The sequence below is a fragment of the Schistocerca americana genome, chromosome 3 (genome assembly GCF_021461395.2).
Source record: "Schistocerca americana isolate TAMUIC-IGC-003095 chromosome 3, iqSchAmer2.1, whole genome shotgun sequence".
Classification (NCBI taxonomy): Eukaryota; Metazoa; Arthropoda; class Insecta; order Orthoptera; family Acrididae; genus Schistocerca; species Schistocerca americana.
This window is the reverse complement of record NC_060121.1, coordinates 883186453-883208823: the sequence shown is the minus strand read 5'-3', so window position 1 is coordinate 883208823 and position 22371 is coordinate 883186453. Positions and strand designations below refer to the sequence as shown.

At 40.7% G+C, this 22371-nt stretch overlaps 1 protein-coding gene across 1 annotated transcript in view; it reads left to right on the top strand.

Annotated features, from left to right (window-relative positions):
- LOC124606464 overlaps positions 1–22371 on the top strand; it is a 183695-nt gene that overhangs the window by 23492 nt on the left and 137832 nt on the right. The window contains exons 5-6 of the mRNA XM_047138446.1: positions 8731–8834; positions 18582–19225. Of these exons, the coding sequence (XP_046994402.1) occupies positions 8731–8834; positions 18582–19225 (748 nt within the window). The remainder of the gene's footprint in view (positions 1–8730; positions 8835–18581; positions 19226–22371) is intronic.

Here is a 22371-nt window from a genome sequence, read left to right as displayed (position 1 = left end):
TATCTGGTTTCAACTATTACCTCAGGAAAATAACTCTAGCAATTTGACTTGTGTTCGTTTGCAGGCACATACGAGGTGCTATCCAAAATTTTCGGAACTGGTGCTGTCATCTGTTGAAAACCTTACCTTTGGACTAATGGTCACCGCACCCTCGAAGCAGTTCCCATACGCACGTACACACCGGTCCCAGCGCTTCTGCCACTGGTCAAACGTTTTGTGGAAGTCCCGTTCTTTGAGGGTGTTTATCACCGACAGCGATGCTTCTTGAATCCTCCCGAGATTGTCGAACCGACGGCCTTTCAACTCGAGTATCAGTTTTGGGAATAATGCGAAGTCGCGAGGTGCCAAATCGGGCGAATATGGTGGGTGGACTAAAACTGCCGTGTCGTTTTTTGCCAAAAAGGTCTTGGTGAGCGAGGACGTGTGACAGGGCGCGTTGTCGTGATGCGGCAGCAAGTTCCCTTGTCACCCAAGTTCGGACCATCATCGCCGCACGTTTTCACGGAGCTGTCGCAAAAGTTACGGTAGTACACGGAATTCACTGTTTGGTTGGGTGGGATGAATTCTTTGTGCAGAATTCCCTCGGTATCAAAGAAAATGATGATCGTGCTCTTCACCTGCCTCGCTTTTTTGGATCTCGGGGAGCCCGGGCTCTTCCCCTGGGACGATTGTTGCTTTGTCTGCGGGTCATAACCGTAAATCCAGCTCTCGTCACCGGTGATAACCCCTGACGAGAAGGTTGGATAGTCAAATGCGGTCTGTACTGTTCACGAATCCATTGTAAAATCGCCACACACCAAATACAGAGTACGGAAATCACTGTGGACACGCAACACGTCCTCCCATCTGAATGCCACTCCACACACTGACTCGTCAGATGTGCAGCTCTCGCCACCTAGTGGTGCAAAGATCTACTACTCTACCTTCCAGATGGAAGCACCAGTTCCGAAAATTTTGGATTCTACCTCATATATGCAGCCCTGCTACGCTTTGAAACCCCCACACGTTAGTACTGTAGCACGCCATCACAGCAGCAGAGACAAAATGCCTCGAGGCTGGACTACTGCTTTAGCCACCAGGATCGGCCTAACACAGGCGTGACATTTCCGCCAATTCAAAAAACAAATTGCTGGGAGATACTTCACTTTATGCATCATAAAAACCTTAAAATATGCATGAAAACTGTCGAAATATCAAAGATCAAATAATAAAAAAAAACATGGTAGTTACTGCGTGCATTATATCTCAAAGTAGAACTTGCGCGCGACGTGCACTGGTAAACGAAAGGAAAATTACTAAAAATGATTTTTTGAGGTGAAAGTTAATGTAACCCTTGTACATACAGATGTCACTTAGGGTGCCCAACCAGCTTTTCCCTCTCCATTGTCCTGATGTTTTCATTCCCGATGTTCGCTGTCTCCATGTAAACGGCCATGTATTTGGCTGGGGCAGAATAATTAAGCAGGCCCTTTCTCTCTGCAGATTTCAAAGCCTGACTTAACATCCCGACCACAAAGTGGCCTCTTCACAAGTAAGTCAGAACTCTGACAGTGTCTGTCGTGTACTTGAAGTACCTGTGATGTGTAGCTGTACTGTCCTCTCTACTGCTCACTGCAGTCCACAATATTTACTGCTGTTACTGGCTACTTATTATGAGGTCAACGTCTCTATTACTAAATTGAATGTGTTAAGCTGTGGTATATACTGCTCGTATATTCTGGAAATGAGATACACTGTTCTCAGTGCTCTGAGTAATGTCTTAAACTTTCTTCATACACGACATTCAGATGTTAAGTGTGTACTGTTGTTTTTATAGCCCTATCACAGTTTTCCAATGTTAAGAGTAATGTTCTGTTTGCTACTAACTGTAGAACTCCAAGTATGTGGTCTTTGCAAAATTTATTTCTATCTTTTGTGTAACATTTGTGGTGTGGCTGATATTTAACACACACATCTCGTGACTCATATGCAAAGGTGTAAATACTTTACTACACAATTTTCCTAAAACTCTTCAGGGCAGTGCCTTCAGTCTATTGAATGAACCATTTTTACTTAGTTTGCTGCATATATTTTACCTATCTGACAATCTGTTCAGTTTTGCAAGTAATTGCATCAGATAGTTTTTTGTCCAGCATGATATTTCGGTGGATCTGTGCTGTTGCAATTTACCCTGACTTGCTAATCTTTGTGTAGATGGTCTACCTTAACCATCAATAATTAGCAACATTACTGCTTCTACATGTAACTTGGGAGTAAGGTCTCACTTATTTGTCAAGATCAAAAAATTCTAACCACATACACATCTCAGCTGACCCCAATAATAGATTTGAGGCAACTCTGATCACTTAGTTTTGAAGTGGTTTCCATTCTAATAGGTTCAGGAACATTTGAATTGCTTGCCGACAGTGCAACAGTGCCAGTGGATACATGAAAATACTGTTGCTGTATGATCGTAAGGAAAGACAGAAAGATGTGAACAAAATGTTCTCTCAGTTAAGAAAATGTATCTCACTGTAAACGAGGGTAAATGCAAGGTAATGCCAGTTGTGAAGAGAAAGAAGTCCATAGTATCCTATTACAAGATTTTTGACAGGCATCTGGAGCAAATGACACTGTTTAAATGTGTAGGGGTGCCTGACCTGAAACACAACAGATGCATAGACTGTGTAATAGCAAAGATGAATATAAGATCTTAGTTACTAGAAGGGTTATGGGAAAATGCAGTACAGTTGTGAAAGAAATCGCATACAGGGTGCTAGTATGGGCAGTTCCAGGGTACTGCTCCAGTGTTGGGTGGCTTATCAAATAGGCATGCTGTTACCATCACATATTTCATACGGATCATGGAAATAAGATAAGAGAGATTAGGTTGCATGCAAAGGTGCACAGACTTGCTTGTTATGTCAGTGGAAGAGGACAAAAAACACCATTAATGCTTATATGAAGTACTGTTTGTCACCTATCATATGGTGGCTTGTAGGATATATAGATGTGGATTTTAATAGCCTTTTCTAATAGATTCAGCAATTGTGTCCATCAGTCTGTAAATGTCAAGGGTGTCCATTTTATTCAGCACTGATATGGATAGTGGTAATTAGTCGACAACAAAGGTCCCAAACTGTACCAGGAAACTGAAGTGCATGTCAATAGAAGCACATTGCCAACACAGTCCTACAGTCCTTCTGGTTTGTAGACAGTCCTGCTGTGTAATACCATGCTTGCATTACCCAATAAGGAAGACCATGACAACCTTTGAAACAATGTACAAAAGAAAAAAAATTGCCAGTCTTGCTGGTCACCTGAAAATATAGCATCTGTCCATGGTTAAAGTGAAGCTTCAGAAACCACACTTGTAAAGTAGTTGATTTCTTCTTCCAGAAATATAGTGATATTTGTTTTGTTAGTCTATTTCAATCCATTCGGTAGAGGCATCAGGAAAAGGTTAATCTTTGTTTGGCTATTACTTCAGATATTTTCTCTATTTTTATAGATCTCCTCATTACTCCTTTTTTTTCCCCCAACCATATGCAGTTTTTATTGCACCCATTATTTTTCTAATAATCCTTCTTTCCAGTACCTCTAGTCTGTCCATCTTATAGTTCTTCACACTTTAGTTTTTATTGTTTTCCATACAGTTAAGCTGCTCAGTTGTCTGTGGAGTATGTAGTTGTTTCGTACAAGCTATTAGTCCAAAAACTGGTATGATGCAGTTTCCTCACTAATTTCTTAAACAGGAACCAAACCAGATATTTTGTGAACCATGAATCGCATAAAACTTTCAGTTGGTGAAACATTTAACATTTAAAAATTGTATTTTCTGCCCATTGAACTTACGTTGCCTGTTTGAAATCCATACTGTGAATGAGGAAGTACCCCATTAGTACTCAACTGGCTGACAACCCTTGAGTACATTAGTTACAGTTTTTTTTTTTTTTTTTTTTAAAAAGGTGACACAGTGTGTGGGGTTACATGGTGGTGGTTAGTGTTTAACGTCCCGTTGACAACGAGGTCATTAGAGACGGAGCGCAAGCTCGGGTTAGGGAAGGATTGGGAAGGAAATCGGCCGTGCCCTTTCAAAGGAACCGTCCCGGCATTCGCCTGAAACGATTTAGGGAAATCACGGAAAACCTAAATCAGGATGGCCAGAGACGGGATTGAACCGTAGTCCTTCCGAATGCGAGTCCAGTGTGCTAACCACTGCGCCACCTCGCTCGGTTGTGTGGTTAGAGTCTGTGGCTGTGGAGATAACTTTTTTTATATAGTGAGAACTAATGGCTGTGAAAACACTTTCTTATAGTGATGCTTGACAGTGGCATATTTTAATATCTTTGGGAAAAACCTGAAATAATGGTGCATTACACATGTGAGAAAGAACATTACGTATTATGGGGCCACAACATGTTGTGTTATTGCTGATATTAACTACTTCATATGAACTTCTGCTTTTGATGATGTTGAGCTCCATATTTTAGGTAAAAATGAGAGAGAAATTTTCATTTTCCTAAATTTCCTCTTTCTCTCCCTACCTTTGGTGTAATTTTTTACTTTTGCTTCAGAACTTCTTGAACTAGTTGTTTTGCCTTCTTGTAAAAAGTGGTTATGAAAAACATCTAATACAATATTTAAAGCTGATCTTGCCATAGGAATTCTGTTGGTAATTATTAATGAACTGCATGCCCAACACACAGCAGTTAAAAAATGAGCAACAGTTGCAAATGTCAGTCTTTCAGTTAACAGGAAATGAATACTAACGTGATAAATAGTTAATTTTTTACACACTGGGTGTAAACTGAAATGACATACCTTGATTATCAGGTGGTCATTTCTTTTAAAGTTTCACACCTTTTGCTAGTCCAATGAAGATAACAGTTATTAATCACTCTTCCTCCTCTGTCCTCTCCTAATACTTCTAATCCTCATTTCCTCTTCCGTAATTCAGATTTCTTCTGTGCAGCTATTTGCATTTGTCACAAATCTTTTTCTTGTTGTTCATTACTATGTTACTTCAGTTTCCTTCTCTCTAAAGCATAGTACGAAAAGGAGAAATTCTTTCACTGTATTACACCAACTGCTATTCTTATTATCCCTGTGATTTCAGATAGCAGTTGACACATGGTTGTTTGCCCACTTGTAATTCTTGCCAAAACACTTTTTTTCTTTCCTAAACCATCTCAAGTACAAAATTTACCACATTGACACTGTGTGAGATATTGCAACTGAACTTTTGTTTCCATCACGACCTCCTTTACATTTAGTTGTGATGAGAATTACTCATGCCATCTTCCCTCATACCTTCAGTGCATCATTAGTTGGTATATGTTGGCTATCTATACTGCTATATAAAGACAAATAATTGTTTAAAGTTATTGCCAAAAATTTCGAAAAGTACTTTACCGATTTACGTCAGATTTTTACGCAATACTCAAATACTCGGACAGAGTATTGTGTACTTTTCACAATTTTTGGCAGGAAAACTCCTTTAAACAATAGTTTGTCTTTATATAGACACACACACGCGCGCGCACACACACACACACACACACACACACACACACACACACACACACACACACACACACACACACGCACGGTGATTCACGAAGATTTGCATATATTTTAATATGTTATTCTACAAGTAAAACTAAAGAAAAAAGTTCATGTAGATGTAGATCCGCAAATGTTTAGCTATGGAGTTACAGCTAATTAAAGATTTTGCCTGAAATTTAGCAACTTTGTTAATATGAAGCCATCGCAAAACTGTAAAAGTTTAAAGTAAAACACGATTTCCATTTATTTTATCTAATAAAACATGTCCCAGATGTGTATCTGCAATAGTTTTTCAGAACATCCAGAGAAGCAAAGTAGTAGTTTCATAATTTTTTAGTTTATTAACTACTTGGCCCAATTTGTTTTTTATATCCCAGACAATTACACGAAGTTTTCAACAGAAGTTGTACAGAATTTAATTTAGAAAAAATGGTGGTAATGAAGTTAACTGAAACTGTATGAATGTGTCGGATAATCTGCTTTTATTAATACCGTGTGTGTGTGTGTGTGTGTGTGTGTGTGTGTGTGTGTGTGTGTCAAGAGGAAAGGTACATGCTTTGAGGCACAATAGTATTAGTGATTCAGAACAAAACACTTCATGTGGACATATGGCCTATTGCGAATGGCTTTCGAGATAGAACATGTTTAATATCACTTTTGTATGTTTTTCTTTAATAACTCAAAAACAGCACACTCGAATGAAAATGCGTCTCAGTACACAATTAAATTAAATTAAATTTGCAACAAAGAAAGGTCCTATTTATATTTTGTCTGGGACTAACAGTTTGCGCGAAGAGATTGCAAGAATATTAGAAACGTTGCGTGATGTGCGTGCGCTGTAGCTTAAGTACTACTTGTAGGCCAGTTTGAGGTAGTTTTCCGACTTGATAGGCAACAAGCGTCCTGTATCAAAATGTTCTTCTCCAGAATGACAATGAATACTACAGAAAATAAATAGAAATGTACATTAAAAGTGTTCTACCTCAGAAACCATTCAGAATAGGGCATATGTCCACATAGTTTTTTTTGTTCAGAATCAGTAATGCTATCACTTCTCAAAATAGGTACCTTTCCTCCTGGCTCACCCTCCAGACAGACATATTTTTTTAAAAAAAAAAAAAAAAAAAAAAAAGACAGTGTGAAGGTTTTCTATTAAAATTGACTGTGACAAAAAAAAATGCTGTACTATGCTGTGAAACTGTGCGGTTTAGTTTTTTTTTTTTTGTACAGTCAGTTTTTAACTACAATAGCAGGTCATGTAAACTGTTAAAGAAATTGTTTCTCCTTGTATACGTTCTTTCTCCTTATATACGTTCTTTCTCCTTATATACGTTCTTTCTCCTTGTATACGTTCTTTCTCCTCGTATACGTTCTTTCTCCTCGTATACGTTCTTTCTCCTCGTATACGTTCTTTCTCCTCGTATACGTTCTTTCTCCTCGTATACGTTCTTTCTCCTCGTATACGTTCTTTCTCCTCGTATACGTTCTTTCTCCTCGTATACGTTCTTTCTCCTCGTATACGTTCTTTCCCCTCGTATACGTTCTTTCCCCTCGTATACGTTCTTTCTCCTCGTATACGTTCTTTCTCCTCGTATACGTTCTTTCTCCTCGTATACGTTCTTTCTCCTCGTATACGTTCTTTCTCCTCGTATACGTTCTTTCTCCTCGTATACGTTCTTTCTCCTCGTATACGTTCTTTTTCCTCGTATACGTTCTTTTTCCTTGTATACGTTCTTTCTCCTTGTAGGTTATTTTTTAAAAAATTCTGTTTTGCTTTCTTGCTCAATATCGGTTGAGGTATTACATGTGATGCATATTACTCGGTCAACTTTCCCATTTCACTGCCGGTATGCAACCTAAGGCCACTCGAGGGCTCTAAGTTGTAGCATGTGGCATGGTGGTGTGTAACATAACTATGTCTGTGTGTGAGAAACAGTTTGTTGTAATAGCATTTCTAACTGCAGGAAACATTCCTCTAGCTGAAATTGATAGACAAATGAAAGCTTTGTTTGTTGGTGATAATGTCAATCTCAGTAATGTGCAACATTGGGTTGTTCATACTCATAGTAAAGGAAACAGCAGTGTTGTTTTTACGTGTTTACCATTCTTGCACCGCTCTTCTATTGCAGTTCACTACCACTTTATTGTTTTGGTGTCAGTATTATAATGTTTCATTCAGAACTGTCTTGTAAGAACATGATTAGCAAACTGAAATTTTTTTGTATCGTGCATCTGAGTACCAGGATTTGGGAATCCTTACTATGAGCAAGCTGATAATGTGATAAAGAACACTTGTTAGGACTGAGTGGTAAAATCATGGGCTGTTCCGTACATAATATTACCTCACACCTCAGAACAAAGTGTATATGGCAGTGGGAGAACAAACGGGTAGAAGGGTAGAGATACAAACCGACAAGCCTTCCAAAAACAAGGGTGTGGCACGTACAGTTCTAATGACTCATATGGAAAGAAGACTAAGACTATGTCTTTGTCCTGTGGCCATCTCCCACTTGGAGAAGAGTCCAGTTTTTAGTGCTGTTAACATGCCAGTTACCATATGTTCACTGATAGTTCTCCATATTCCGAAAATAGAGCAGAAATTTGCTTGGATTCTGACCTGCCATCTATTTTAGGGAACAGTGAGGTGAATGTGCTAAAAGTTTTAAAGTTTTTGTTTGGCATAAAGATTCCCACCGGAATTGTTACGTATGACTAGAATATGTTATTGTGTTAACAATATCGCAAAAAGCTAGATCACTGGTTAATGTGTCACCTTAATAGTGAGTAGCAGTCTATACTTTCGACAATATTCTTGATATTCCAGCTTCGACTTTGCACTGTTTGATGTTTTATTGAGTTCAGCAATTTTTTACACTATTTTTTTAAAGAGTTTGATTGAATGCAGTATTTATGTAGGCTATATATCTGCATGTGGAACTGCTGTTATGCTTCTCTTATCATACCACATTGTTTAATCATACTCACATGACAACAAAAATAGTATGGGTGCTACTGACCCATTTATTTGCTCTGCACTGAAACTCGTCCGTTAGCATGATACCGACATTGCATTCAAACCGTATTTTAAATTATTGTTTCTTAATTTTTCTGTTTGAGAAACTGTTTATGCACCTCATATAAATGTGAGAGTCATTAGTGTGACAAGGAAAATGTTTCCTGCAGTTCCAGAGGCTCGAGGAATGAAGATCCAAGCAAGCACAGAACAACTTCCATATCGTCGCAGGAAGAACTTTGTTGGGAGCCAGATTCCCCCTCGGTTTCACCAGGTACTGTTAGCGTTGCTTCCATGTGTCTCAGTGTGTAGTTCACAAGATTCAAAGTTCTGATACCTAGTCTGTGAGTTAACACTTTTGTCATGAAAAAAGTGAAAAATCAAAGCAGTGGGTTTTCATTTAGTTTTGGGAAGTCTGCCACTGGCTGATAATAATGTTGAGAATTAACCTTCAGTTTCTAGATATTTCCTTCCATGTCTTCACTGGTTTGGAAGTAAAAGTTTTGTGATAAAAGTAGATAATAAGGCATCCCTTACTAATCCCTACTGATGTGTGGTTATATTTAGTGCATTCTGTTATCTTGGTTGGATCCTCCATGATAGTATTAACTCACTTCAGAGTGGATCCAGGTTTTTATGCCTGGAGTAGGACAAAAAGAGGTAAATAGAAGAAGAATAATATGGAAAGTTGAGTCTTCTCCACATACCTAGCTGAAAGAGAGACTCTTATAGTCTTCCATTGGACAAGGCCACATTAAGAAATATAAAGTCTATAATTAAATTAAATTGTGCCCTGTACCTTCAACACAGTTGCTGCATTTGTGTAATTTATAGACAATATGTTACCTATTTTTCTGACACTGCATGCTACAATGAGATGGAAGTAAATGGAAGACAGCTGAACCTGACTGTTCTTTGCAATCAACAAACAAGTTTCATTATGTGTACTAATCTTTGTGAAATAGTAAAAGTTTCTGGGCAGCTGTGCAGTACTGATATCATCAGAATAGTGTGAGGTGTCTTGAGATGGAGTTATTTGGTATAATGTCTTAGAGGAGGTTGGGAGAAAAAACTCTTGGCCTTGGGCCAACACTACTGTGGAGGAGGAGGAGGGGGGCCTTCCTCTACTATCTTTAGACTACTGACTGGCCCAAAGCTGTGGCAATCGGACAGTTAATGAGTTGCTGCTACAGCTTGCAGTAAGGAGGCTGCTGGTGTCTTTCTGTACTGTAACAGGGATGTTTGCCAACAGCGGATGCCACCATTGTGTTGTCTGTAAATAGATCTAGGTCCCAATTTTGTCTAGTCATTGTGAGCTTTGGCATGATTGCTATTTCCTTCTAGTTATATCCCACAGAAATCAGTTTAAAAGGACATTATACGTACGATTTCATGTATTAAATGTAGACAGTGCTGTAGTTTAAAGACAGTGCATCTGTTAATGGAGACAGTTAACACATTCTGACTCAATTTTGTGTCAGAGAAATGTGTACAATTTAAAACTCTGCCAACTGCGACCGTGGCCAAGTGTTTGTGCGAATAACAGTGGCGTGAGAGGCGTGTGAAGCTGGCGGCGCGGAATGCTGCTAAATCTGGCAACGGCTCGTGGTGGCTCTGTGCCTGCTGTTCAACTTCTGGTAGGCTCTGTGAATCAACTAGCACGCAGTCTGGAATGCCACACGGGCCAGGCGAGAGATGGTTCTGTCTTGTTTACATGTGTACGTCATCTTGCAGTTGATGTGATATGGTGTGTGTGTGTGTGTGTGTGTGTGTGTGTGTGTGTGTGTGTGTGTGTGTGTGTGTGTGTGTGTGTGTGTGGTGTTGGTTGTCAATGACTGTGAAGATTTTTAAAAAATTGATCTGAGTACATGTGTACAGTGCAGATAAGTTAAATCCTTTATTCATTCTGGAACACTGCTTTTTCCATTGAAGGATTTTGTTGTGTTGCATGATACATTCTTTTTTTTGGTTTATTGAAGTGAAAATATCTGTGAATAAGTTAACACACTACAAAGGTTTTTGTACTTATTACTTACGCAGCTATTGGACGGAATAGTTGCATACAACAGAAAAAGACTTACGATCGAGGTAAACTTTGCACTGGAATGTTCTATTTGTCATTGCATGTGTGCTGTGAAATTTCTCCATTTTCTTTGTGCAAAAGTCTGTTTTATTCACATCTGTATTATAAGTAAATTTTCACTCAGTACCTTCACTTTAAGTTCTAATTTTGCACTGTGTGTATGCCCCTGAAAGAGAGATTGTTAGGAACAAAAAATTTCCAATGTGTTTATTAAATGTCACGTGTGGGAACTGAAAATTTGTAATCACATCAGCTTATAATACTTTCCTACTTTGAGTGGATGCACATCTTAAATAGGGGCATCAAGTTTTTCATCAAATTTTTTATCTTTATTTTATTCAGAGCAGTTTCATCTCCAGGAACACTTTAATTTGGTCCTTGGTGTATATGTTGAAGCAGCTTTTTCTGCTAAACAGTGCCATAGTAGATTTCCCTTTAATGGGTAGAATAGATGTATGCAAACCCCTCATTCTCACCCTGTCCTACCTAGGCAATATCTGCACGCTGGTAATTTAGAACCCTGCACCGGTATGGTACTTGGTGTATTACTGAAGAGTATTATAAAGTTTTTGCACTCTTTTTGTTTTTCTAAATGAAAGTTGTAGACATTTACAAAAGACATAAACTATACAGCTGTCTTGCAGCAAACAATTGATCATGCAGTCCTTGTTTCACAAGTGTAGTAATATTCCAACTTACTATTATTACACCATTTAAGGGGTAAATTTTAAATTGTCACTAGCTTTCTGACATTTCATTAATATTATATTTAATAATTGAGATAGTGGTAAAAGTACTTCGCTTAAATATCAGGATAAATACTGTAAATGGCTCAAGTTCTACCATTACCTAACTACCCAGAATGTCTGTAGAATGCTTTGTATCATGGTTACAGGATGAATCAGCAAGAAACTACTCACTTGATTCTTGTTGTTGTTGTTTTTCTTTTTTCTTTCATTTCTATATCATTGTAAAGACAAATATGTGATATATTCCAGAACTAATTACCTCTACAATGAGCAATGAAAGCTTCTCTCTCATATAATGTTTTAAAAACTTTCTGTAACATGTTTGTTGTTGTGGTTTTCACTCCAGAAACTGGTTTGATGCAGCTCTCCATGCCACTCTACCCTGTACAAGCCTCTTCATCTCCCAGTACCTACTGCAACCTACATCCTTCTGAATCTGCTTAGTGTATTCGTCTCTTGGTCTCCCTATGATGTTTACCCTCCATGCTGCCCTCCTGTACTAAATTGGTTATCCCTCGATGCATCAAAAAATGTCCTACCAACCGATCCCTTCTTCTAGTCAAGTCGTGCCACAAATTTCTCTTCTCCCCAATTCTGTTCAATACCTCCTCATTAGTTACGTGATCTACTCACCTAATCTTTAGCATTCTTCTATAGCATCACATTTTGAAAGCTTCTATTCTCTTCTTGTCTAAACTATTTATCATCCACGTTTCACTTCCATACATGGCTACACTCCATACAAATACTTTCAGAAACGACTTCCTGACACTTAAATCTATACTCAATGTTGTCAAATTTCTCTTCTTCAGAAACGCTTTCCTTGCCATTGCCAGTCTACATTTTATATCCTCCCTACTTCGACCATCATTTATTTTGCTCCCCAAATAGCAAAACTCCTTTACTACTTTAATTGTCTCATTTCCTGATCTAATTCCTGCAGCATCATCCGATTCAATTCGTCTACATTCCATTATCCTCGTTTTGCTTTTGTTGATGTTCATCTTATACCCTCCTTTCATGACACTGTCCATTCCGTTCAGCTGCTCTTCTAGGTCTTCGCTGTCTCCGACAGAATTACAATGTCATCGACGGACCTAAAAGTTTTTATTTCTTCTCCATGGATTTTAATTCCTACTCCGAACTTTTCTTTCATTTCCTTTACTGCTTGCTCAATATACAGATTGAATAACATCGGGGAGAGGCTACAACCCTGTCTCACTCACTTCCCAACCACTGCTTCCCTTTCATGTCCCTCGACTCTTATAACTGCCATCTGGTTTCTGTACAAATTGTAAATAGCCTTTTGTTCCCTGTATTTTACCCCTGCCACCTTCAGAATTGGAAGGAGAGTATTCCAGTCAACATTGTCAAAAGCTTTCTCTGTTTACAAATGCTAGAAACGTAGGTTTGCCTTACCTTAATCTATCTTCTAAGATAAGTCGTAGGGTCAGTATTGCCTCACGTGTTACAACATTTCTACGGATTCCAAACTGATCTTCCCCGAGGTCGGCTTCTACCAGTTTTTCCATTCGCCTGTAAAGAATTCGCATTAGTATTTTGCAGCTGTGATTTATTATACTGATAGTTCGATAATTTTCACAACTGTAAACACCTGCTTTTTTTGGGATTGGAGTTGTTATATTCTTCTTGAAGTGTGAGAGTATTGCACCTGTCTCGTACATCTTGCTCACCAGATGGTAGAGCTTTGTCATGGCTGGCTCTCCCAAGGCTATCAGTGGTTCTAATGGAATGTTGTCTCTGTCAAACTCTTCATGCAGTATCAGATCTCCCATTACATCTTCATCTACATCCTCTTCCATTTCCATAATATTGTCCTCAAGTACATCGCCCCTGTATAGACCCTCTATATACTCCTTCCACCTTTCTGCTTTCCCTTCTTTGCTTAGAACTGGGTTTCCATCTGAGCTCTTGATATTCATACAAGTGGTTCTCTTTTCTCCAAAGGTGTCCTTAATTTTCCTGTAGGCAGTATCTATCTTAACCCTAGTGAGATATGCCTCTGCATCCTTACATTTGTTCTCTAGCCATTTTGCACTTCCTGTCAATCTCATTCCTGAGACGTTTGTATTCCTTATTGCCTGCTTCATTTACTACATTTTTATATTTTCTCCTTTCATCAATTAAGTTCAATATATCGTTTGTTACCCAAGGATTTGTACTAGCCCTCGTCTGTTTACCTACTTGAACCTCTGCTGCCTTCACTATTTCATCCCTCAGAGCTACCTATTCTTCTTCTTCTACTGTATTACTTTCCCTCATTCTTGTCAATCGTTCCCTAATGCTCTCCCTGAAACTCTCTACAATCACTGGTTCTGTCAGTTTATCCATGTCCCATCTCATTAAATTCCCACCTTTCTGCAGTTTCTTCAGTTTTAATCTACAGTTCATAACCAATAGATTGTGGTCAGAGTCCACATCTGCCCCTGGAAATGTCTCAGAATTTAAAACCTGGTCCTAAATGTGTCTCTTACCATTGTATAATCTATCTGAAGCCTTCCAGTGTCTCCAGGCCTCTTCCATGTATGCAACCTTCTTTTATGATTCTGAAACCAAGTGTTGCCTATGATTAAGTTATGCTCTGTGCAAAATTCTACAGTCAGCTTTCTCTTTCATTCCTTACGCCATTCCATATTCACCTACTACATTTACTTCCCTTCCCTTCCCTTCCCTTCCCTTCCCTTCCCTTCCCTTCCTTTCCTTTTCATACCATCAAATTCCAGTCACCCATGACTATTAAATTTTCATTTCCCATCACTATCTGAATAATTCCTTTTATCTCATCATACATTTCATCAATCTCTTTGTCATCTGCAGAGCTAGTTGGCATGTAAACTTGTACTACTGTGGTAGGCGTGGGCTTCGTATCTGTCTTGGCCACAATAATGAGTTCACTATGCTGTTTGTAGTAGCTTACCTGCATTCCTATTTTTTTATTGATTATTAAACCTACTCCTGCATTACCCCTATTTGATTTTGTGTTTATAACCCTGTATTCACCTGACCAGAAGTGCCACTGCACTTCACTAATTCCCACTATATCTGACTTTAACCTATCCATTTCCATTTTGAAATTTTCTGACTACCTAAGGGATCTCACATTCCACGCTTCATCTGTAGAGCATCAGTTTTCTTTCTCCTGATAACGATATCCTCTTGAGTAGTCCCCACCCAGAGATCCGAATGGGGGACTATTTGGTTCGCAGTACCAGCACAGCAAGGCTGTTTTGGTTAGTGTTACAAGGCCAGATCAGTCAATCATCCAGACTGTTGCTCCTGCAACTGCTGAAAAGGATGCTGCTCATCTTCAGGAATCACACATCTGTCTGGCCTCTCAACAGATGCCCCTCCGTTGTGGTTCCACCTGCGGTACGGCTATCTGTAACAGCAAGGTCCATGGATCTTGGGGGGGCCTGTAACATACTCCTGAAAACTGAATATGCTGTTTCATGATTCCTCTAAAGATCTTCCGTATGTCTAATTAGACTAAGCAGCAGAGATCTTTCAGGTGTGGGCAGCTGTAGAATCCAAAAAATTATAAAAAAAACTAAACAACTGATATTTTTTATGAGATTGTTGTAAATGACGAAATTGTTTTTTGGAGACTGTGCAGTAGTGAATGTAGCCATTCCAAATTCCCTGTTCAGCAGAAATACATTTACACAGTGTGTCTAATAAAAGTAACGCGTGTGTGTGTGTGTGTGTGTGTGTGTGTGTGTGTGTGTGTGTGTGTGTGTGTGCGTGTGCGTGTGCGTGTGCGCGCGCGCGCGCGTCCTAAATTTATTTGCTCGCTGTGTACTATAATGTTACAGATTCAGTGAAATAAATGTAAGGCATGCCTGGCTATCTCGTCTGAGTATAGAGATGCAGATACACGCACATGCACACTTGTGCTTGAAGTGAGTCAGTAGTTTTTGGGAATGTGTTAATCCTTTATTTGGCAAAGAAGAGAGGAAAAAATAGAGACAATGGAACTTTCACCAGATGCTGGTCCTGTATTAAGGAAGACAGAGCAATGACAGATTGCTGTTGTAGACAGGTCTATCAACTTTTTGGATGTACTTTTCTGTCTACCGTTATTGTGTATGTATTTGGTTTTTGTCGTGTTACACTGTCAATAATATCTTGTTATATTTTTATTTTCCATTCTTTTGTTGTGACTCCCCCCCCCCCCCCCCCCCCCCCCCCTCAAAAACATATTTTCACTTCCTATTATGTAATGTGTGCTCCCCCCCCCCCCAAAAAAAAAAAAACATAATTTCACTTCCTATTATGTCATGTGTGCTCCCCCCCCCCCCCCCCCCCCCCCACACACACACACACACACACACACACACACGTGTGTGTTTTCACTTCCTATTATGTCATACGTCCTTGCTTTCATTCTTAATTGGTATCCATGTAAGTAGACAGTAGTAAATATGTAGTTCTGTTGATTGATATCCAGTCACAGGAATGTGTAATTTCGTATGAGGTATTGAGTAGATGTAATATTACTACTGTGTATTGACCATCTTGTTTGTATCATCGTTGCATGTTACCTGCAAATATAATTAAAATAATTTTAATTTTTCATGGGTGTTTTTATGTCCGCCGTACTTGTCTGAGATGAACTGATCTGTTATAGTGAATGCTCATTGAAGATGAAAGAAAGTAGTTTTCAGTGTGGAATGACTCTCCTGTACTAGGAGCAATGAAATTAAAAACAATATTCTTGCCACACTTTGGTCTCCGCTATTCATAACTTTCTCGCTGAACTTCATTGTGCTGCTATCTCGGTTGTCTTTATCTGGTTCCCAAGTTGTGGGTATCCTGGGAATGAACTGGCCGATCATTTGGCTAGAGGAACGCTACTTGCTTCCTCTTCACTTCATCGACCACAGGTTCAGATTTGCAGGTGCACAAGAGATCTCTGCTCGCTTGGATACAGATCTGACAGATTACTGCACCTTTTAATAAACTCTGCATGATCAAGCTGAATAATGCAGCATTGTGCTCTACCTTTTGCTTTTCCTGGAAGAAATCCACAATTCTATGTTATCTCTGCATCAGTCATATCAGGGTAACACACAGTTTTCTTTTTCGTTACGAACACATTATGGTTGTAGCTCATATCTTGGTGTGTAATGCCCACTCCTTTTGCCCGTCCGTACTATATACAAACTTCTAGAATCATTGCCTATAATGTTGGTGGACAATTCATGGGTGGTTGAATGAGTTCTCAATTTTATCCATGAAAGAGGTTATTGTTCTCAGTTCTAAGATGTGTATCTACAGAGCAGGGCCAGGGTGGTTGGCCATGAGGAGTGTGTCAGCGCATGCTACTTCCGGAGGATACCAGACCCTACAACTCCTTGATCAGGCTATTCCTCCAACCCTCTTTCACTTGAGCTTTCACAGAAGTAATGTAGGACAAGAATATACTTTCCTGTTGGTTTGCATTTTTCTCAAAAAAGTAGCTCTAACTGCTACAATATTGGATATTTCCATCAGAATGCATCTCCCATTGTCATAGTTTCTGTATTTAAATCCCAAAGAATTGAGAATTCTTCTACTCAAATGGCAGCTCCCTTTGAAAACAATCTTGTTGTTGAAAAAATCTGCTACCTTCTGCCTTCTAGGATACTTACCACTGTCACAAAATTCCGATACATTATGGTGAACATCATCTTCCTGGAAATCGTACGAATTAGTGACAGTTCTTCTTCCACCAATAACTTTCCTCACAGATTGAAATTTCAATTCTTGATAAAGGTTTCCGTTGCCCGTGCTTCTGCAAATATTCTCTCTGGGGTTCGTAGGTGTACTGATAAGATTTCATCTCATCTGGCAGTTTCTTTAGGGTTGCAAAGAAATTCATATACCTTCTATATAATGCTCACAGTCTGTCTTTGAGTGTTTTGAAACTGCAATCTTAACTCACAAAGAACAGCAGTACTATCTGATGAAAATCCCGGCTCTTTAAACTTCCATGAAGGGCACACATAAGAGACTGCTTGGATAGTGGGTGGCAACAAAGTTGAAAAGCCTCACTAGCAGTAGCAAGAATGAAATGTAGTATTGCCACACCTAATTATATGTGTTCGTTTGGTAGCCATCGCTTCTTAAGATGCAACCTGAATGGCAACTGTGGTAGAAATTACACTGTGGCAACAGTGTGAGCTTAATTGTGGACCAAAGCCAAAGGCTTCTCGTTGGCACTTAGAAACAGAGGAATTATTGCTGCTTCCTAGTATAGTTCTATTTTGCTGTAACATGGGGTATGATTTGTTACCAGTATGAAGACTAGTTTGACACTGCTCTCGATGCTAGTCAATCCTGTGACAGTGTGCGCTCCTGTCTAATTCGGTAAACCTAATCCATTTGAACTTTCTTACTGTTTTCAAACCTTTATTTTCCTCTTTGGTATTTATTTTCCCGTACTTCCTTGCAGTACCAATTTAGTTACTCCTTGGTGCCTGAAGATGTCATATCAACCTATCCCTCTTTTTGTAAAGTTGTGCCCTGTAACAATTTTCTCTTGATTTCAGTCAGTACCCCTGTATTAAACATGTGATCTACCTATTCAATCTTCAGCATTCACCACATTTGAACATTTAAAATTCTCTTCTCATCTTATCTTACCATACATGTTCTACTCTAATATAATGCTATACTCAAGACAAAAACTGCCAGAAAAGACTACCTGACACACATAAAATATGTAACTGAAAAGACATATTTATCACGTCCAGAAATTTTTCTTACTTTTGCCTGTGTACATTTATAGTCATCTTTATTTGTGACATTGGCTTTTATTTTGAAGTCCAAATAGCAACACTCCTCTATTCTTTTCGCTGTGTAATTTCTTAATCTAATTCCTCAGCATCAGCTGATCCAATCTGACACCACCTCTATACCCATGTTTTCCCCTTGTTAATGTATGTTTGAAACCACCTTCCAAGACACTATCCATTCTGTTTAATTCATGTTCCGGTGCCTTTGCCATCTTTGACAAACTTTGGCAAATGTGTGAAGTTCTAGGTTTTATTTCTTGCTGTAAGTGCAGACTGAGTAACATGCCGGGTAAGATAAAACAGTGCATCGTGTGATACATCATCACACATTTTCTTGTTGTGAATGTGTAGTGCTTTTAATTCCCAATAATATGAGAGATTTCTGCTTACAGGGCGTGGTGGTGACAGCACAAGCGATTTGTCAGGTGATGGCCACAAATCTGTTAGAGGGGATACAAAGACTGGAGTCCTGCAGGATGACAAAAAAGCTAAAGAACTTTCAAATGATAAAGAACATTCAGAAAAGCCCAAAACAGTGGTGTCATCAGTGCAGCTGACATTGCAAGATCCTATTACTAATTCAGTGCTGCGAGAACTGGAGTCGCAGAGCGACGGAGGGGAATGGCACCCCCCAGGAGGGGCACTGTACACGGAGGTTCCGAGCCCTCCGGCTGTCATCTCCACCTGTGGCATCACGGACCACCCAAAACCACCTGGAGTCAGCCCTTCTCATGAGCCCTCATCACTTCCCGACAGGATCGACGTCACGAGTGTTACTAAGCAAGTCGGCGCAGAAAATTCTACAGCAGTACCAGCTTTTGTTGAGAGCACCCAGCTGTTTGTTGAGGCTCACGAGGAAAAGTTAATTTCTGAAGTCAGCAAGTTAACAAACAGTGTGGTGGCTTCGGGAGGTCCTGAGCTGGTGGAGCCCAGGTCTGGTACTGGTGCTGTGGATGCCAGCCATTCAGAGCTCCTGGGTGCACCTGAACTGAGGACAGCCAGTGCTCTGAAATTAGATGGTGCTGAGAAGAATGAGGTATGAAGCAAATGTTTAAGTGTGGACGGAAATGTACTGCCAATGCCACACCCATTAGCTCTCCGTAATTCTTCCTCTCCTCTTCCCCCTCTCCCCCTCCCCCTCTCCCCCCTCCCCCTCTCCCCCTCCCCCTCTCCCCCTCCCCCTCTCCCCCTCCCCCTCTTCCCCCTCCCCCTCTTCCCCCTCTCCCTCTTCCCCCTCTCCCCCTCCCCCTCTTCCCCTCCCTCTCCCCCTCTCCCCCTCTTCCCCCTCTCCCCCTCCCCTCTCCCCCCTCTCCCCTCTTCCCCTCCCCCTCTTCCCCCTCTCCCCCTCCCCCTCTTCCCCCTCTCCCCCTCCCCCTCTTCCCCCTCTCCCCCCCCCTCTCCCCCTCCCCCTCTTCCCCCTCTCCCCCTCCCCCTCTTCCCCCTCTCCCCCTCCCCCTCTTCCCCCTCTCCCCCCTCCCCCTCTTCCCCCTCTCCCCCTCCCCCTCTTCCCCCTCTCCCCCTCACCCCTCTTCCCCCTCTCCCCCCTCTCCCCTCCCCCTCTTCCCCCTCTCCCCCTCTCCCCCTCCCCCTCCCTCTTCCCCCTCTCCCCCTCCCCCTCCCTCTCCCCCTCTCCCCCTCCCCCTCTTCCCCCTCCCCCTCTTCCTCTCCCCCTCTTCCCCCTCCCCTCCTCTCCCCCTCCCCCTCCTCTTCCCCCTCCCCCTCCTCCTCCCTCCCCCTCCTCTTCCCCCTCCTCCTCCTCTTCCCCCTCCTCCTCCTTCCCCTCCTCCTCCTCTTCCCCCTCCTCCTCCTCTTCCCCCTCCTCCTCCTCTTCCCCCTCCTCCTCCTCTTCCCCCTCCTCCTCCTCTTCCCCCTCCTCCTCCTCTTCCCCCTCCTCCTCCTCTCCCCCTCCTCCTCCTCTTCCCCCTCCTCCTCCTCTTCCCCCTCCTCCTCCTCTTCCCCCTCCTCCTCCTCTTCCCCCCTCCTCCTCCTCTTCCCCCTCCTCCTCCTCTTCCCCCTCCTCCTCCTCTTCCCCCTCCTCCTCCTCTTCCCCCTCCTCCTCCTCTTCCCCCTCCTCCTCCCCCCCTCCTTAATAGGATCTTTATGGGACCTTCTTTTACAATTAAAGATGTTCTCTTCCTGTTGTACTGATACTGAATTTTAGTCACAATTACATTAAATATGTCCAGAAGACCAATAGTTGCATCATTAATTGGAATGATGGTAGTAACAATAATAAAGACAATTTTAAGTAAAACAAGATTTTGATGACAGAGGCATCAAGCTTCCACACCCATTCAACCTATATTTCAGTGGATGTTAGTGGTTGATAATGTAATTAAATGAAATTGGAAAGCATGTGGTTGGTGGGAAGGGGGATGGGGGAGGGAGCAGAATGAAAACTTCTGTGCAGGTTAGCAAAGGAGATGGACAGTGTGCCTAGCACCCATCATTATTATTAAGTTTTCAGTTGAATTGTGTAACAGGAGCACATAGTTTGGGTTGAATAATTAAAAGTGAAGTGTGTGTGTAAATACAAGTCACATTTCCTTAGAAGAGAATTTCAACCCTGACAGTTCTCAGCACACTTCCCCTGCTTACATACTGTCTTCATTTAATTTTGCATTTAATATTCGTTGATATTCGATTTGCTCAAAATTTTGCTTACCTCTACTAGATTCCGAGAATCCACTTGACTGTATGAAAATTCACACACATTGCAGTTCAAAAAATTGCATTTTCAGAACTATGTTACCCAGTAAATATCCTTCTTTCCTGTGTTCTGTGTTGTTGTAGTTTATTGTAGTGGTAGAGATGTTACACATTTGTTCTTCGATACAAGCACTGAGGATAATTAAGGGTTCAGAAAGACACATTGTGTGGTGGCTGTTGTGCTCATTTGGTCACGTTCATTTGTCTGAGCACACGAGCCACTGTGGTCACAAGCAGTTGTTGCAGACATGGAACTAGTTAGTTTTTTGTTCTATAGATCAAATTCATGATAAACATTAAGATGTGGAATGTGTCAGCAGAACAAACATAAACCATTTACATGCAACAGAATAAAAAATGATAGGAATCTCGTGTCCACAAGGCACATCAGGTTGACAGACCGGCAGTTGCCACAATGTCTTGCTGCCAGTGAACCATCTGGACCACAGACTGGAGAGGTAGCTGAAGAGTTAACTCCTGCCCCACAGCAGCTGTCAGTATTGAGTTGTTAAGGAGAAACCTCTTTAATCTAAATTCAAAAACATTTCCATTATCTGTCAGACATTTTATTTCCATGGATAGATTGTCAGAGTTTCATAGGTGCATATTTCACCCCTTTCTGTGCTAAGGTCAGTTTCATTAAAGGGTAATGCAGATCATTTTGCCTTCTAGCATTGTAATTGTGATTACCTCTGTTACTCTGAAACTGTCATGTCTTGAAACTTGCTGGCAGATTAAAACTGTGTGCTCGACCGAGACTCGATCTCGGGACCTTTGCCTTTCGCGGGCAAGTGCTCTACCATCTGCAAGGTTCGCAGGAGAGCTTCTGTAAAGTTTGGAAGGTAGGAGACGAGGTACTGGCAGAAGTAAAGCTGTGAGTACCGGGCGCGAGTCGTGCTTCGGTAGCTCAGATGGTAGAGCACTTGCCCACAAAAGGCAAAGGTCCCGAGTTCGAGTCTCGGTCGGGCACACAGTTTTAATCTGCCAGGAAGTTTCATATCAGCGCACACTCCGCTGCAGAGTGAAAATCTCATTCTGTCATGTCTTATTGATCACAAATTTCAAAAGTGAATAACTCTACTGTGAAGCTGTGCTTAATATTCCCAACTGCTTAGATGGATACATAAACTCCACACACAACTTTTTCGTGCAATGAATACTTTTCCCTGAGCAAGAAGTTACCCTGGAATATTATCCCATAATTCATCAGTGAATAAAAATACAAAAAAATGTGTTAACCTGCTGACCTCTATATCCCCAAAATTGGCAGTTATTCATAATGCAATGATTTCTGAATTTAAATATTTTAGCAGATCTGCTACATCATTTTGACAGCTTAAGTTTTCTTCAATCACACTTCAAAGAACGTACAATTTTCTGCCCCAGTTATTATTTATTTTTGGTAGACTAAGGTAATATAATGTGGGATATTTTTGACAGTACAAAACTGGATGACTTGTATTTTTTAAAAGT